Source organism: Rhodotorula toruloides (genome assembly GCF_000320785.1).
Source record: "Rhodotorula toruloides NP11 unplaced genomic scaffold Scaffold20, whole genome shotgun sequence".
In the NCBI taxonomy this organism is placed as follows: Eukaryota; Fungi; Basidiomycota; class Microbotryomycetes; order Sporidiobolales; family Sporidiobolaceae; genus Rhodotorula; species Rhodotorula toruloides.
Window position 1 is genome coordinate 212374 of NW_015622980.1, and position 15800 is coordinate 228173.

At 61.8% G+C, this 15800-nt stretch overlaps 8 protein-coding genes across 8 annotated transcripts in view; 4 read left to right on the forward strand and 4 right to left on the reverse strand.

The window, feature by feature from the left end:
* RHTO_03377 (prolactin regulatory element-binding protein) overlaps nucleotides 1-952 on the reverse strand; it is a gene marked incomplete at both ends in the record, with an annotated part of 1935 nt that extends 983 nt beyond the window's left edge. The window contains 5 exons of the mRNA XM_016417048.1: nucleotides 10-174; nucleotides 237-294; nucleotides 349-443; nucleotides 504-608; nucleotides 779-952. Of these exons, the coding sequence (XP_016271577.1) occupies nucleotides 10-174; nucleotides 237-294; nucleotides 349-443; nucleotides 504-608; nucleotides 779-952 (597 nt within the window). The remainder of the gene's footprint in view (nucleotides 1-9; nucleotides 175-236; nucleotides 295-348; nucleotides 444-503; nucleotides 609-778) is intronic.
* A 121-nt stretch (nucleotides 953-1073) lies between these two features.
* Nucleotides 1074-2271, forward strand: RHTO_03378 (Golgi traffic protein SFT2; the record flags this gene model as incomplete). The annotated part of the gene is made up of 9 exons (XM_016417049.1): nucleotides 1074-1110; nucleotides 1242-1374; nucleotides 1432-1561; nucleotides 1631-1651; nucleotides 1729-1863; nucleotides 1945-2017; nucleotides 2072-2078; nucleotides 2138-2195; nucleotides 2257-2271. The coding sequence occupies 9 exons, from the start codon at nucleotides 1074-1076 to the stop codon at nucleotides 2269-2271; spliced, it is 609 nt and encodes a 202-aa protein (XP_016271578.1).
* A 122-nt stretch (nucleotides 2272-2393) lies between these two features.
* RHTO_03379 (anaphase promoting complex subunit 1) lies at nucleotides 2394-8582 on the reverse strand (the record flags this gene model as incomplete). Its single annotated transcript, XM_016417050.1, has 5 exons — nucleotides 2394-3904; nucleotides 3962-5259; nucleotides 5321-6005; nucleotides 6069-6952; nucleotides 7009-8582. The coding sequence occupies 5 exons, from the start codon at nucleotides 8580-8582 to the stop codon at nucleotides 2394-2396; spliced, it is 5952 nt and encodes a 1983-aa protein (XP_016271579.1).
* A 288-nt stretch (nucleotides 8583-8870) lies between these two features.
* RHTO_03380 (uncharacterized protein) lies at nucleotides 8871-9323 on the reverse strand (the record flags this gene model as incomplete). Its single annotated transcript, XM_016417051.1, has 2 exons — nucleotides 8871-8897; nucleotides 8955-9323. 2 exons carry the CDS (start codon nucleotides 9321-9323, stop codon nucleotides 8871-8873), a joined length of 396 nt encoding a protein of 131 aa, XP_016271580.1.
* Nucleotides 9324-9533: 210 nt separating this feature from the next.
* RHTO_03381 (signal peptidase complex subunit 3) lies at nucleotides 9534-10400 on the forward strand (the record flags this gene model as incomplete). The annotated part of the gene is made up of 5 exons (XM_016417052.1): nucleotides 9534-9568; nucleotides 9678-9865; nucleotides 9938-10014; nucleotides 10086-10201; nucleotides 10277-10400. 5 exons carry the CDS (start codon nucleotides 9534-9536, stop codon nucleotides 10398-10400), a joined length of 540 nt encoding a protein of 179 aa, XP_016271581.1.
* A 479-nt stretch (nucleotides 10401-10879) lies between these two features.
* On the forward strand, nucleotides 10880-13131 carry RHTO_03382 (protein of membrane protein,Tapt1/CMV receptor family; the record flags this gene model as incomplete). Its single annotated transcript, XM_016417053.1, has 9 exons — nucleotides 10880-11110; nucleotides 11166-11252; nucleotides 11309-11614; nucleotides 11668-11809; nucleotides 11868-12373; nucleotides 12430-12683; nucleotides 12751-12777; nucleotides 12833-12947; nucleotides 13009-13131. The coding sequence occupies 9 exons, from the start codon at nucleotides 10880-10882 to the stop codon at nucleotides 13129-13131; spliced, it is 1791 nt and encodes a 596-aa protein (XP_016271582.1).
* A 120-nt stretch (nucleotides 13132-13251) lies between these two features.
* RHTO_03383 (uroporphyrinogen-III synthase) lies at nucleotides 13252-14199 on the reverse strand (the record flags this gene model as incomplete). Its single annotated transcript, XM_016417054.1, has 1 exon — nucleotides 13252-14199. The coding sequence occupies one exon, from the start codon at nucleotides 14197-14199 to the stop codon at nucleotides 13252-13254; it is 948 nt and encodes a 315-aa protein (XP_016271583.1).
* A 99-nt stretch (nucleotides 14200-14298) lies between these two features.
* On the forward strand, nucleotides 14299-15786 carry RHTO_03384 (mitochondrial tricarboxylate transporter, citrate transporter; the record flags this gene model as incomplete). The annotated part of the gene is made up of 11 exons (XM_016417055.1): nucleotides 14299-14319; nucleotides 14382-14460; nucleotides 14531-14574; nucleotides 14631-14789; nucleotides 14856-14886; nucleotides 14946-15006; nucleotides 15065-15185; nucleotides 15241-15297; nucleotides 15355-15430; nucleotides 15508-15699; nucleotides 15755-15786. The coding sequence occupies 11 exons, from the start codon at nucleotides 14299-14301 to the stop codon at nucleotides 15784-15786; spliced, it is 873 nt and encodes a 290-aa protein (XP_016271584.1).
* Between the last annotated feature and the right edge of the window lie 14 nt (nucleotides 15787-15800).

Here is a 15800-nt window from a genome sequence, read left to right on the forward strand (position 1 = left end):
CAAACTAACCATGTCGCCCGAATCGTCGAAGTCGGCATCGTATATCTCCTCCTTCTCATACTGGAGTGTCGGGAGCACATCTTCCAGTTCCGGGTAGGTGACGAGCGAGAGCTGGGAGTCGGTCGAGCCGGCGGCGAGGAGGGGAGGCATCGAGCGGGAGAAAGCGGTCACTTTCTGCGAGTCGCGCACGCAAGGTCAGTACTTGCATCGGATGACTCAGAAGGCACGGGGCGCACTTGGTAGTGATCAGGGTCGACAGACGTAAACGTCTGTTTCCGCTTCTCGTACGTGATCCTGCGGAGCGAGAGGATTCAGCTGCGTTCCTCGAGCAGAAACCGCCCGACTCACGACTTGTCATCGTAGCTGAACACCCTCAAGTTCTCATTGACGCCCTTTTCCAGCTGGTCGGCGGACGAATTGATACCAGCGACGAGCGCTTTCGCCTGGACGGAGGAGAACCGTCAGTCTCCGCCGCATCACGTCCGGAATCGCCGCGAAAGCACCTTCCGGTTGACGGCCATGGTCATCGGCGCGTCCTCCTCCTTGGACAGCTCGTGCTCGGTGACGAGCGAGAGTTGTCGCTTCTTCGGGTCGACGGAGTACATGGACTGGGGGCGCCTGAGGTGTCAGCAGGCCAATCCGGGGCTTCGCGCGTTCCAGCAGCCTCAGTAAACCCTCTTCTCTCTGACCCTTGGCTCCACGCCGCTTCTCAGCCGCGTACAGCCCTGCGAACCAGCCACGCTCCACATGTCCCGAACGCACTGAACACACAACTCACGATCCTGTTCTTGACGCCCGTTCGACTGCTCCCGCCTCCTCCAGCCAGCAGAACGGTCGAGTCGTCCGTCCATGCGGTGGCGTAGACGGGGAATTTCGCGTCAAGCGGGAAGTGCGCCTTCGAGGAGGAGCCGGGCTCGGCGGTGAGCGTTGTCGGGGTTGGGTCGGCCGGCATTGCGTTCGTGGAAATTCAAAGAGTGGCCCAAGCAGTCAGAACACGTCCCAGCGGTGGTCGAGTGATGAGGTTGTGGTCGAGGAGAAGGTTGTCCAGCAAGAGTTCGCCTCGACCAGCGACAATGAGCGAACAGTCGTTCAGGCAGAACTTGCAGGGCTGTGAGTGGATTCTGAAGCCCCCAACGACCCGCCCAACCGCTCCCGTGGTCCTCGTCGCTCCCCACCTCGCCTCCTCGCCCGTCATCACCAGACCTGCTCGCGTACTGACCTGTATCCGCTCGTGTGCACAGTCCGGTGGGCGCAGGGTGTCACAGATGACTCGCAGTCGCAACCGAGCGAACAGTCGCCCTTTGCCCGCTTCACCTCCGCCCTCTCCGGCGGAATCCCTCTCCGGTCGAACGAGCGCACGAATGAGGAAGAGGCGTGCGTTCGCCTGTCTCGTCCTGGCTAAGAATTCGTCAACTGACCGCTGTGGCGCAGCTACTTCGCCCTGAGTCGATGGGAGCGCTTCGTCGGCTTCCTCATGTGCATCGCAGGAGCGGCCGCCTGCTTCGCCATCGCCTTCTTCCTGGGTCTCCCGTTGCTGGCGCTCAAGCCGAGGAAGTTTGTGGTGCGTCCGTGATGTCACGTTTGCGCTGCGCGTCTGTTGAGCTGACGTTTTGCCCTCTTCCGCTCGTAGCTCTCCTTCACCCTTGGAAGCGTACGTCGCGCCTTGCTAGTCTTCTGCAGCTCGTCACCACAGCAAAGCTGACGGAGTACTCTACCGAACGACTTCAGGTCCTCTTCATGGCAGGCTTTGCCATCCTGCAAGGCCCCCTCGCACACCTCAAGCACATCTTCAGCTCGGAACGCCTACCCTTCACAGCCGCCTACTTCGGCTCGCTCATCCTTACGCTCATCTTTGCGCTTGTCGTAAGTCGCCCTCGCCCTTCAGCTTGCGCATCTCTCGCCGAGCAGAGACAGCCGATTGAGGGCCCTTCCTGCGCTTCACAGAAACAATCATATCTCGGCACTCTTGTATGCGCGATCGTTCAGTGCTTTGCGCTGGTGGCCTACTTCGTTTCTTGTACGTCCTCTCGCCATCTTCCATCCGCTCCGAGACTGATGTAGCTTTCCGCAGACTTCCCGTTCGTCTACAACTCTTGCTTGACTCTGCTGTACCAGCTGACCGAATTTTTGAGCGCAGCGGCGGATGGGCGACGCTTTCGTTCGGATCACGGATGGCTATGCGCGGAGCGAGTTCGGTGCGCCCATTCTCGCCTACGAGATGTTCAGCACGCGCTTACGCACGGTTTCGGCTCGCAGTACTTACCGGTGTAGCACGCTCTGCACACCTGTACCATATTGGCCCTCACCTTGATCCGTCGGAGAGAGAGAGAGATGAAGAGAGAGATTCCGACAACAAGATCTAGAGTCTAAGCTAAGTACGCTTCTCACCCACCTCACGCCCCGCACCAACTCGCGACCATCCTCCTCTCGCCCTCCTCGCTCCACGCCGTTCCCCTTCCTCTCGTTTCCTCTACCTTCTTCGCCGTCGCTCGCAACAAGACCTCGATGACCTCCTTACTCGCACCTTGGTTCTGCTGCGCTTGTCCGACGAGGTCGCGCAGCTGTGACAGGGTCGAGAGGGACGGCAGGCGGAGGTGCGAGAGGGCGAGAGAGAGGCGCGTCCAGAGAGGACCGTCGTTTGGCCACTCGCCCAGCTCGCGAAGGTACCGCTCGAGCGCATCCCATGCATCCTCGTTGATAGCGTCCGATCCGAGAGCCGAGAGGGTCGACGAAAGGTGCGAGATGAAGGACGGATGGAGAAGGGGTTCGCGGCTGGTCGACGAGCCAGACTTGCTCTTGCTGCTCGACGAAGACGGACCAGGCGCGCCGACTCGACTGAAGATCGACTTGAAAGCGCCGAGCTTGTAGAAGTCGACCACGAACAGCAGGTCGTCTGTCTCGATGAGCGCGGCGGAAGACGAGTCGTAGGAAGGGGTGTCGAGGGCGGCTTCGAGGTTCTTGACGGAAGAGTAGATGGCGCGGTAGATGGGTGCGACGTCGCGCTTGTCCTTCGTGAGAGACTCGAGGAGAACCGAAGCGGAGAAGGCCTCAAACTCGGTGGGCGGTCGGTTCGCGTCCTTTGGAAGGCAGAGTGCCGCAATCGCCGCGACCGCCTCTTCGTCGCCCGAGAACGCCGCGACAAAGTCCCGCAGCCCGTTCGCGCTCGTGGAGAGCATCCTCGCTGTTTGACCAAAGTCAAACACCGATGAGCCCGTCTCGCTCTTCGAACGAGTGAAGATGCTTCGGATTCCGCGCGGGTCCTGCGCATAGCTGAGATGGCCCGTCTTGCGCTTGACGTAGAGCGTGCTGTCGCGGAGGAACTGCTCGAGGTGGGACGGATTCGACGAGAGGTTGAGCGCGAAGGCCCAGTACCGCGGCGAGTCGATCTGGATGGCGCCGATTTGCGAGATGCTGGGAATGAGAGTCGGCGCGACGAGCTGCTTGATCGCCGCTTTGCCGCTCGGTTGGCCTGAAACGCTGTCAGGCTTGAGGCGGAGGCGGACAGGAAGGAAGACAGGCTCCCCAGAGTCGACGTCGCGCGCCTCGAGGTAGCGCGGCTCGACGGCGAGGACCCAGAGATGCCGGTATGCTTGGAGGTGGAAGCGGTTCTCGAGCGAGGTGGACGGAAAGATCGGGTAGAGCGAGAGAAAGAGGGCAGCGACGGCCGCGTCGGAGTTGCCGAGAGTCTGTTTGCCTTGCCCGAGAAAGAGGAGGCCGAGCGACATGTGGACGGCGAGATGACTCCCGTACGTGATGCCGTCGCTGAAAAGGCCGTGCGCGACTCGGATCCGGCGAAGCACGTTGATCTCGCCCGTGCCCGCCATGACCATCGAGAGGGCGAGGCTGAGGGCGGCGAGTGAGGCGCGGAGAGCCTGGCGCTTCATCTTGCCCTGAATCGACGAGGCTGCGTGAGGAACAGAATCAGCGCAAGGGGCATCGGCGAAAGGCGCGTTGCACTCACTCTTGACGTAAGACGCGCGGCTCAGACGGTCGAGGTAGTGGATGAGAGTCGCATGCGCGTCGGCGGCGGCCGTCCCGGCGAACTTGAGGCCCATCGCGAAACACGCTCCAGCCGCAATGCTCCAGCGAGCGATGTCATAGTCCGCGTCGGGCGTCTTGACGTTCGCGGCTGCCTCGCCGCCGAGAAATGGAGGGAGCTGCGACTCGACCCACTCCTTCGACTTGGCAACTTGGTCCCACAATATGAGGTTGCGGCAGATTGTGCGGAGGAGGAGCAGGTCGGGGCGCACATAGTCGAGGTTGCGCGGCGTCGAGGGGATTTCGAGCATCTCCGCGACATCCTTACGCTCCGAGCGCAGGTACATCAAGCCGACGGCGACGGTCGCGGCCGGAGACGTCACGTTGATATCGGTCACGTTCTTGGCGGACTGTGCACCGGGTAGAGCGTTGTTGCTTTCGCCAAGGATCAAGGCGCGGAAGACGCGGAGGTGGTCGACCTCCTTCGACGAGCGGGTCTTGTCCCTTCGTCCCGCCCCGAGCATGATCAGGCCGAAGGAGAAGCCGGCGGACAATGCGTAAGCTTCGCGGCACTGCGAGCCGTCGTCGATGCTCGTCACCTTGATGCCGCACAGTTCGCGCAGGAGAACGTCGGCGTAGTTGCGCCTCGCCGAGCCGAAGTGAACGAGGCCCAGTGCGACAGTGGCAGCGGCTTGCGTCATGCCGGACACATTCAGGGACGACGAGCGCGGCGGATGAAGTGCTGGCAGGTGAATGGAGATGACGCTGGTGACAGTCGCATCGCCCGTCGCGATGTACGAGGCAGCGAGGCCGAGCAGAATGCCGACAGAAGTGGGGTCGTGCTTGCTCTTGAGGTAGTCGTAGGCTTGACTCGACAGCATCGAGCCGAGCCGGCCGCTCAAGCCGAGACCGTACAACAAACCCGCATGCCGCGAGTCGAGGTCTGCCGGGCGATTGAACGAGATCTGCGAGCTGTCGACCGCTTGCCCGCCGTCGAGCTGGAGTTCGAGCGCTGCCGACACGCCGGCGTGGAAGTCCGGCCATTCGAAGCGGTCGGGCGGCGCTCCTGCTGTTGGCTCGCGCTCCTTCTCCGCGAGCGCGACAGGAGAAGGCATTGGGACGATCCTGGCCGACGTGTTGATCTTGCCAATCTTGATGGCGTCGGAGGGCTGCAGGGTCTTCGTCCGGAAGCGGAAGATGCCCCAGCCGACCGGGAGCGAGAGGGTGCGTTGCGAGAGGGCGAGCAGGACTGATTGCTGAATTTGCGGAGTGAGCTGGTCGCTGCGAGTGCGTAGACGAGATCAGCGAGCGAGATGAGGAGAGGCGTTCTAGCGGAACTCACATGGTCCTGTCGCCGGCGCTGATCGTCACGGGGTCCTCGAACTGCAGCATCCGAGTCACTTCCTCCAGACGCTTGTCCTCGTTGAAGCGGGCGGCCCTTGGGACTGGGTTCAGGCTGACGCTCGTCGAGGCCGAAGATGCGGACCCAGCCGACGAACTCGGCAGGCCTGCCACCCGCTGAGCGAGTTCGTCGATGCTCGTTGCGGCCGCGGCGGATTCGGACCGACTCGCTGGCGCTGCACGCTGGGCCGCGCCATGCTGCCGCGCCAGATCGGTACGCCGGATCAGGTTGTACGCCTCGACGGGCCAGTTGTCCGGCGGGTCGAGCTGGCACGACCTGATCGCTTCGCGCAGCGGCACGACGACCGCGAAGGTCAAGCCGTCAAGGTCTTCCCCTGTCCAACGTAGCTCGTCGAGCATGTATCGCACGGCTGAGTGGATGCGAGGTGCTGGTCGACCGGATGAACCATCGCCGAGAAGCGAGTACAGGCGGATGATGGAGAGTGTGAGGCGGTTTGCGACGATTGTCGAGCCGTAGAAGCCGGAAGGAATGAGGCTAAAGCTGTCGGCGACACTTGAGAGGTCGAAAGCGATCGTTGGCCGGGGTTCGCTGCGGAAGAGGGCGGCTAGGTGGGCGAGGAGGTCTGGCGGGGTGCTGGGGAGGCGCGAAGCGGTGCGGCCGAGAGCTGCGAAGTCAACAGGGTAAGTCATCCATTGCTTAGCAGGCAGAAGAAAGCTGGGCAACGCACCGACTTGCACGGGTTCAAGGGCTGCCCCGAGCAGTCGTCTGTAGTAGTCGACCCAGCCCGACAAACCCGCTGCACCTGCCAGCCGCGCGACTAATCGACCGAGCTTCACCACGTCCTTCCGTCTTCGCGCCGATAGCCGAACGTCCTGAACAACGAGGTGGAGGGTCAAGAGCGTCGCTTGCAGCTGATCTGGCAGGTCGGGCGAAGGCGAGTCGGCGAAAGCGGTCGAAGGAGGGGCCGTCGTTGAGGCGCGTACGGGGAAAGCAGGCTGGTGTCCGGCGCGTCTTCGTCGGAACGTCTCAAAGGTATCGGGAGCGACACCCGCTGCCGCCGTGTCGATGCCGAACAGCGGCGCGAGGACAGCCTCGAGGTTGTCCAGGCTGGAGGCCGCATCGCTGGTACTCCGCCGATGCACGATCGATGCCTGCAGCTGGACGAAGTCGTCGAGCGGGAGGACGGCTGAGAGAGCTTCGAGGCAGTCTCGCAGCAAGCGACAGGGCGGGGTCCGAAAACAGGTCATCAACCGTTTCTGCTGCTCGATGACGATATTCATCTTGCGAGATGTATTGCCGGCGAGTTTCGCAGGTCGGTCGTCCGCTGCGAGAGGAGGAAGGTCGACGTCGTCTTCTCGCCCATCAGCTGTCACGACGGCGAGCGTCCCGTCTGGGCGGAGGTAGGCGAGGTCGAGAACCGCTGAGCGGGTGGCGAGAACGGTTGTGGCTGAAGACGCTTGCACTTCGCGAAGAGGAGATACGGCGATAGAGCCGTCTGGCGCGGTGCTGAGTCGGAGGATGAGGAGGACGTGTGCGGAAGGGAGTAGGATGGCGAGGGAAGACGTTTCAGGCGAGCGTGTGTCGAAAAGATACGCGGAGGTGCCCCTCGTGCTGCACAACGAGAGTCAGCACACCGTCTCGCGACACGATGGGAACAGGCGACGCACTCGAGGTTTCCAAGATCCGCATCCCACAACCTCTGCAAGACGACCTCGCTCGCCGCGCTCGTCTGTTCCGCCTCGCTGAAGAACATCGTCGCCTCGCGCTCGAGGTCTCCGCCTCCCGCGCTGCTCGCACCCTGACTCAACGCCATCCGGTCCATCGTCACGCTCAAGTCGTTTCGCGTCATGCTGCTCCGTCTGTCGATAGTTGCGGGTCGACGAAGCGCAGCGGAGGAAGTTGCATTTGTTGGCGGCTTGAGCGGTTCGGCGTTGTGACTGAGCGCTTCGAGCAGCTCGTCTTGCTGGTCAATGACGCGCGAAGTCGAGAGTCGTGGTCGACCTTTCGACGAACCGACATGCTGGCCGGACGCTCGCCGGATAGACCGCTCTTCAGGCATCGAAGCCGAGTGAGCGCTCGTGTCGGCAAGTTTGCGCTTCGTCCCGCTCAGGCTGCCACGTCCGCAAGACATGCCGACCGACGTTGCCCCGTTCGCGTCGTCTCCTCCGTCCCGCGCGACACCCTTGCTCTTGCCCTTCGGATCCAGCTCAGCGAGCACCGGACCATTCGCGCCCTCGTCATCCTCGAGCTTCGCCTTCAACCGCCCATATGCCCAGACCGAGACCTTTCTCGTCTTCTCGTTCATCGACACCGCAACAGGCGGTTCGCCCGCGCGCTCCATCGTCGATACGAACACGACCTTCTCGTCCAAATCCTCGACAGGTACGATCGGTCCGTCCGTCTCGACCTCCACGTTTCCCCGCCCGCTCGTGCACCGGAACGAGGGTACGACCGCAACGGCCTTCATCTCGTCGTAAAGATCCGACAAGGTGTAGAGCGTCGGAAGTTGCGCCGGGACGTTCTCCGCCCAGACTTCCCTCCCCTCCCTCTTCCGCTCGAGCAAGATCCCATGATCGAGGGACCATGCTCGTTCGACGCGAAAGGGAAGAGGAAAAGGAATGCAGCCGCCTCTGGACGGGTAGGCGAAGGCGATCGTAGAGAGGAGGACGATCAAGGTGCGGTCGAGGCGGGTTCGGGGCGGAGGTACGGGATCGGTGGGATCGACCGGGAGCGGAAGAGGGTCGTCCGACCATGAGGAGGTGACGGGCTCGCGGTAAGGGCCGAAGAGGGACGAGGAAGAGTCGTTGTCGAGGCGCTGGGCGGAAGTCGAGGCGGCTGGCGACGCGGCGGACGGATCGTATGCTGGCTCCGCTGGGACGTGGAGGTCCGCAAACAGCGCCTGCGTTACCGTCTCCCCCTTCTCCTCATAGCTGAACGTCCGAAAGACGCTTCCTCCTCGACTCCACACAACCCTGTTGTCCTCCCAGGTTAGCTCCTCAAGCGCGTCAAGCCCTTCATCCGCTCCGCAATCACTTCCTCTTGAGCTCCTGATGAAGCAGCTGCCTGGCGCTGCGTTGGCGGGCGAGTGTCGTGAGGTTGAACGAAGGACCTCCTGGAAACGAGACGTGGGGTGTGGCAGCAGCGAGGGCGGGACAGACGAGACGGGCGGATGCCTAGCCTCTGGAGGCTTTGTCTGAAGTGCTGAAGCAGGCCACGGCACGCAGGGAGCGAGGTGGGCCATGACGGCCGCAACGGAGGAAGGCAACCTGGGAGAGGAGGGGCGGCAGTAATGACACTCGCATGTGAGGGCTTTCTGACACGTATGGGGTGATGTTTGGAATCTCTCAAGCCAGTAGACTGGTAGCCAGGCGCAAGCAAGCGAGAGAGCGTCTCCCAGGCCGTCGAATCCGCACCAGGTCGAGCCGTTCACAACGACCGCAGCCCTCCAAGCCCCGCCGATGGTCTAGCGAGTGCGTGCAATGCGATCTGATGGTACACACGGGGCCGACCCGCATCATCTCCCGCCGTCTCATGCCTCCCGACGCAGCCTCTTGAGCTGTGAGGACGAGGAGGGTCAGCGAGCGCTCGACAAGAGAACGTCGGCGAGACTCACGATCTCCCTGTGCTCCCTCTTCATACCAGCGTACTCCGTCCGCTTCGGCACATACTCGTTGATCCGGAGGTTGGGCGGGAGGTCGACGACCGCATCGTGCGCAACCCCTAGCTGTTCCCGCGCCGCCTGTTCCGCCGCCTCGAGAGTCAACTCCTTGTCTTCTGTCCGCAACCGCCGAGTCAATGCCGCGACCTCCTGCTGCTTCGCTCGCAAAGGCCGGTTGAGCGTTTTGAGGAGGCGCTCGATGGTGGGCGAGTCTGTCGACTTCGGGTCGCGCTTGGGAGGGGGGTTGGGAGGCAGGCGGATCTCGTTGCGAGGGATGGCGGACACGGGGATGACCCGCACGCGGAGGAGAGCGGTTGGTCGCATCGTGCTGAGGCTTCGAGGCGAGGTGGTGAGAGAAAGACGACGGCGGCGTGCAGCGGATCGGCGCGAGGTCGAGAGGATTTGTAGGGTTGTTCTGACTTGGATGAGGTCGCTCAAGCGGTGTCCGATGGTGTGCGCGTGGTTGGTGTCATCCAGAGGAAGCGATCGTGCATCTTGGACCTCGTCAACTCGCAGGCTACTCGTTCCGGAGCGATGTATTCGCTAGCACAGCGTCTGAGCAACATCTCGTGCGTCTTACGTCTTTGTCCGGCCGCGCAAGCTCGAGCGTGGCCACACCCACGCACCCTCTCCTCGACTCGCTCGACAATGCGGACTGACGGCTTCTGTGGCCCACAGAGCGCTTGCGACGACCGTGCTCCTTACTTTGCTCACTGCCATCTCCGCCACCACCTTCCTCATACCCGCCAACCTCGCTCCAGCGTCGCTCAGCGTTCCCCACCTCAACGTCCTCCTCGGACGCTCTCAGCACGACTGGCGCGCAAAGGAGCGCGAGTTTGCGTTCGTCAAGTTTGATCTCAAGGCCGGTGAGTGCAGGCTAGGCGAACTCTCCGGCAGGAAGATGCGAGCTCACCGTTCATCCTGTTCTTCCACCGCAGACCTCTCGCCCTTGTTCAACTGGAACACCAAGCAGGTCTTCGTGTACCTCACTGCCGACTACGCGACTCCAGAATACGTGTGTAGTCTTCCTCATACGAGGGATCGCCACGGCACGAGCTGACCCCCATCTCTCACGCTTCCTTGCAGCCGGACAACACGGTCGTCGTGTGGGACAGGATCGTGCGCTCGTCGCGACACGCGCGGATTGATGTGCAGGACGGCAAGCAGAAGTACGAGTTCAAGGAGATCTCCAGCACGTTCAGGTGCGCTCCTTTCACTCTCTCTTATTCTTCATCGAAGCTGTTACTGAAACGGATCTCTCGCTTCCGCGCGCATAGCAACGTCTCGGCGACGTTCTCTTTGCAGTACCAGGTGCAGCCGTACGTAGGCGTGCTCACCGCGGGAGAAGTCGTCCGCACAGAACCCATCGCTTTCCCTGCAGTCCGCCGGAGAAGTCAGTAGTCGTCCGTCTCGCAGTCTTTCTTGTACTTGAGTCCGTTCGCATGCGCTAGAACCCAGAAGACCGCAGGACAGGCTGGACAGCGAGCTCTTTGCCTCTTGTACTTCTTCCGTTCACTCTCGATGCCATGGCTGGCCTGCCCCCGCTCTCGCGCTCGCTGCCAGACCTGACGCTAGCCGGCACATCTCTCGAAGACGACATAGCCGAGTACGACTACGCGCACACGTCTCTTCCCTCGCCTCCTCGCAGTCCCTCCCCACCTCCGCTTCAACCGCTCGTCAACGGCGACACCGGCTCGCACGGCGCTGGCGAGCCTGTCATACTCGACAGTCCTGAGCCTCTGCATACGCAGCTGCCGACCGAGCTGCGCACTGAGGCGGAGTACGGGAGAGGGGATGGACCTGCGCCGAACGGTGTGAGGTGGAAGGAGAGGGTGGAGGAGCAAGCGAACGGGCACGACACACCTCGTACCGAGCGGTCTATGTCCATTGGGTCGATCCACTCAGCGCCTGAATTCGTCGCCGCCCCGCCGTCGCCCACTCCGTCCGCTTCCACTCCCTTGACCAGAGAAGCAGAGGACGGGTCGGACACTTCACCTGGTCCGGCTGATCCGACGTCAGCGTCGTCTGAGAGGATGGAAGAAGCGACAGGAAGGCGGAGGAAGAGTGTCAAGCGGCTGCCGCACACATTGTGGGATTACTTGCAGGAGGAGGTGCGCTTCCGCTTCCCTGAACGGCGCGAATCCTAGGCTGACTTAGCCTTCCCAGATCTTTGCGGTCGAGCTGGACGGCGAGGAAGGCATCAAGAGCGAGCGGGTCACCAACTTCTTCGCTGTCCCCCGAGAACTCGAAAAGGTGCGTTGCGCTGCCTTCGCTCGAGTCCAGCCTATTGACACTCGTCGTCCCTCCAGATCATCCTATTCGGCGTCTTCATCTGCCTCGACTCGTTCCTCTACACTTTCACCATCCTCCCTTTACGAGCCATCAGCGCCTTCCGCCAACTCGTCGCCAACCTCTTCCACAACGTCTTCCTCAGCCGAAGAAACGGCGGGAGAAAACGTCACCTCCGCTTGTCGCACAAGTGTGACTTGACGAAGGTGGCGATACTAGCTGGAACGCTCTTCCTCCTGCATCGTGTCACGGATGCGAGCAAGATGTACCACGGCGTGCGAGGGCAGGAGACGATCAAGCTCTACGTCCTGTTCAATGTGTTGGAGGTGCGCACCTGGTTCTCTTCCGCAAAGAGCGCTGCTGACCGGATTGCGAACAGATTGCCGACCGCCTCTGCTGTTCGTTCGGACAGGACTTGCAAGACTCGCTCTTCTCGCACCAGACCTTCGGCCGCCGGACAGACGGAAGTCACCCGCACATCCGTCCTGTCGCGCTTTTTGCGCTGAACCTGGTCTACGTCGGTACGTCTCGCCGAGCAACGCCTGTCCGGCTTGAAGCTGATGTGCTCCACTTCGACAGTCGCGCACAGTCTCGTCCTGTTCTACCAGCTCGTTACCCTCAACGTCGCCATCAATTCGTACTCCAACGCCCTCCTCACCCTCCTCCTCTCGAACCAGTTCGTGGAGATCAAGGGCAGCGTCTTCAAGAAGTTCGAGAAGGAGAATCTCTTCCAGCTCACCTGCGCCGACATCGTCGAGCGATTCCAACTCGCCCTCATGCTCTTCATCATCGCCCTTCGCAACCTGATCGAGCTTTCTTCCGCCTCCTCATCGTCCCTCTTCTCCTTCTTGCCCGCCTCGTTCCGCTCCGTCTCTCTCACCCTTCCGTCGCTTCCGACTCTCTCCCTGCTCCAGGCGATCTTCTCCCCCGCAGTGGTTGTCCTCGTCAGCGAGTGCTTCGTCGACTGGCTCAAGCACGCCTTCATCACCAAGTTCAACCACATCCGACCTGGCGTCTACGGCCGCTTCGTCGACGTCCTGTGTAAGGACCTTGTCGCTGGTGCTGGCTCGAAGCGGGCGACCGAGGTGCGTGTCCTACTCATGGTCGGAAGGCAGCGTACTCATCAATACATCCCGCACAGCAACCATTCGTCGACCAATCCCCCTTCGTCGCCCGCCGCCTCGGCTTCGCCGCCCTCCCGCTGGGCTGCCTCGTCGTACGCGTCATTTCGCAAGCATTCGAGATGCTCGCGGACGACTCGGCCGTCGACGAGTGCGCGCCGTCACGGATGAGCAGCGCAATTGGGTTGAGGGGCATCGTCGCGGCTGTGAAGGAGGAGGATTGGGTTGCGAGGGTCGGAAGTTGGGCGGTGGTTGCCTTGACGGTGTTTGTGGTGTGGATCTGGCGAGTCTTGCCCGTCGCTACTTGCGGCTCGCGGATGCTGATATCGCTCGTTGTTCAGCCTCGTCGCCCTCAAGCTGCTCATCGGGTGAGTCCGCCGCGCCTCGCACAAGGTCAGTCACGCTTACGCTTTCGCTGTACAGGATCAATCTGCGCGCATTTGCGTCGGAGCGCTGGAGCACGATGCTCGAGCGCGAGGAGGAGGAGCGCCTGAACGACCGTCAGCGGCCCAAGATTGGTGTGACAGCGAAAGAAGCTGTGCGTCCTCTCTCTCCCGCCTCCCTTGATTTGATCCGACTGACGGGGGAACCTTGAGCAGGAGATGGACCGCCAAGTCGCGTCGCTGCTGGCGGACGACGTCTTCGACTCGGCCTATCGCCACCGCAAGATCAATCTGACGAGCTTGACACGCTACGACATGGTCAAATCGAGACTCTGGTAGTACTGCGCTGTGCGCTGTTGTTGTAACACCACTCTGCGATTTGCATTGGCTTCAAGAAGGGTTCTATCGATGAGGGTATCTCTAGCAAGGGTATCGCTCCATGTCTCGCTCGTTGCGCCGTCACTCGTGCTGTCTGCTTCGCTCCTCCGCTTCCGTCGCCTCCAGGATGGCCCGCACCAATGCCTCAGGCTCCGGCTTGTCCGCGACGGCGTGGACCGGTACCCGCTCCTCCTCGAGGAACTGCTGAGTGATTGGTCCGATGGCCGCAAAACGTAGTCGAGTGGCGAGGGTGTGCGAAGCGGGGGTCGAAGCGACGATGGATGCGACGAGTCCTCGTTGTCGCAACTCCGCGAGGCATTCCTTCGATCCCGACGGCGAGAAGAGGACCATCCAGACCAAGCCGCGTCCATCCACGACGACGTTCAAAATCCGCTCGAGGTCCGCTCCGAAGCCTGGCGCCCTCGTCGTCGCGTAGACTTGCAGAGTCTCCGGCTCCACGCCGCCTTCCTCCAGTATGCGCGGTACCGTGTCCCGATTCTTGTCGCCCGTCAGGTACAATAGCCGTCGTCGTCGTCGAGGAGAGCTTGGCGGTTCGGGAGAAGATGCAAAGTGCCGGAGGATGAAAGATGCGAGTTTCTTGCCCGTGCCCGATTCTTCGGCGCCCAAGACAAGTTCTGGCGGAGGGGGGACGGGAACGCGCGCGAGGTTCGTTCTTGTTGGGTTGCCGACGACGAAGAAAGGGATAGAAGGCGCACGGAGGGCGGAAGAAGACGTTGAAGAGGCGAGAGTCGTTTGAGCGGCCGACCACGCCTCGACTGACCGCGCGCTCGTCATGATGACCCCGTCGTACGCTTCTCTGCCCTCCTGATGTACCCTCCGAGCAGCCTCGACCAGTTCATCCCGGTTGCAAAACGAGGTCGAGAGGACTGGCAGGTGGTGGAGAGTGAAAGCGGAGGTCGTGTCGAGCGAGTCGAGCGCTGACCGGTACGGGTCCTGTTCGAGCAAGCCCTGGGGAGTCCTGACGAGAACCAGATGGTGCCCGGCGGCCTCACGAGCGGGTGCAGCCATCTCGCGTGAAGCGTCGGAGGCAGAGCGACTCTCAGGAAGCGACAGCTCTCCTCGCTCGCTCGTGTTGCTCCGGTTCGCTGCTTGCTAGGCTTAGCAGACATGTCTAGGGCTGGCAAGAAGGTGCGTCTTGTCCCGGCGCCCGTCCAGCATCTCCCGGCCAAACTCACCGCTCCACTCCGCAGAACGAGTCTCCTCACCTCGCGCTCGTCGCAGGAGCGTTCGCAGGAGCTGTCGAGGGCGCTGCGACGTATCCTTTCGAGTGTACGTGCTGTCATCCACCTTGCGAGTGGAGGAGAGCGGGTTGTCCTGACGCCATCGCTTTCACGGGCAGACCTCAAAACGCAGACCCAGTTTGCGCATCGTACGGATGGCAAGGTGCGTCTTCTAGGCCCTCTCACCCGCAAGGTTGCGCTGAGCGGACTTTCTCGCAGCCGCCTGGACTCTGGGCAATCACGAAGCAGACGTATGCTCGTCAAGGCATCCTCGGTTTCTACTCTGGCGTTGGAGCACTGGTGACGGGCAATGCGCTCAAAGCGGGAGTGCGTTTCGTGTCGTATGACCGGTTCAAGCAGATGTTGGTCGACCAGGATGTGAGTCTCGCTCCGTTCCCTGCAGATTGCGCTCATGAGTCCAGCTGACGATTTTTTGGCGTTCAGGGACGACTGAGCGGTCCTAGAAGCCTGCTTGGTGAGCTGGAGAGAAGCCGGGAGAAGCGACGCTGGCTGCTGATTATTTTGCATCCACAGCCGGTCTCGGAGCGGGAATGATGGAGGCTGTCTTCGCTGTCACGCCGTCCGAGACGATCAAGTGTGTTACGGTTGTTGCCCTGCCGAAGGGCGCTCAACGCTAACGCGACTTCCCGCAGGACGAAGCTGATTGATGACCAGAAGCGCGAGGTCCCGCGGTATCGAGGCTTGGTGCACGGCACGGTGTCGATCATCAAGGAGGAGGGCTTCCGTGGCATCTACAGGGGTCTGGGGCCGGTCGTGCGTTTCCCAGCTCATCCAGCTTGAGTCGCCCGACTAACGCTTCCGTCCGCAGGCCGCACGACAAGGCGCCAACTCGGCTGTCCGCTTCACAACCTACGGAACGCTCAAGGTACGTGCGGAAGCTTCTCAATCTCGGACATAGCTCACAATGCTTGCTTTGGCGCAGTCCTTCGTCTCGGGCAATTCGCGACCAGGAGAGACTCTTCCGGCTGGCGTTACGTTCGCCATCGGAGCGATCGCGGGTGTCGTGACTGTCTACGCGACCATGCCTCTTGAGCGAGTCCGATGCGCACGTATGGACCGTCGACTCGTCTGACAGGATCCTTCCTTCGCAGCGTCATCAAGACCCGTATGCAATCGCTCGAAGCGCGCTCCCAGTACCGCAACTCCTTCCACTGTGCCGCTCGCATCTTCAGCGAAGAAGGCATCTTCCGCTTCTGGCGAGGTGCAACACCTCGACTGGCGCGGCTGGTCCTCAGCGGGGGAATCGTCTTTACCGTCTACGAGAAGGGTGCGTCTCGACTCGTACCTCTTCGGACGAGCTAGCTGACCGCTACTATACGCAGTCATCGTGCTCATTGGTGGGCGGGCCGTCTAGACGTTGGTGCTGTA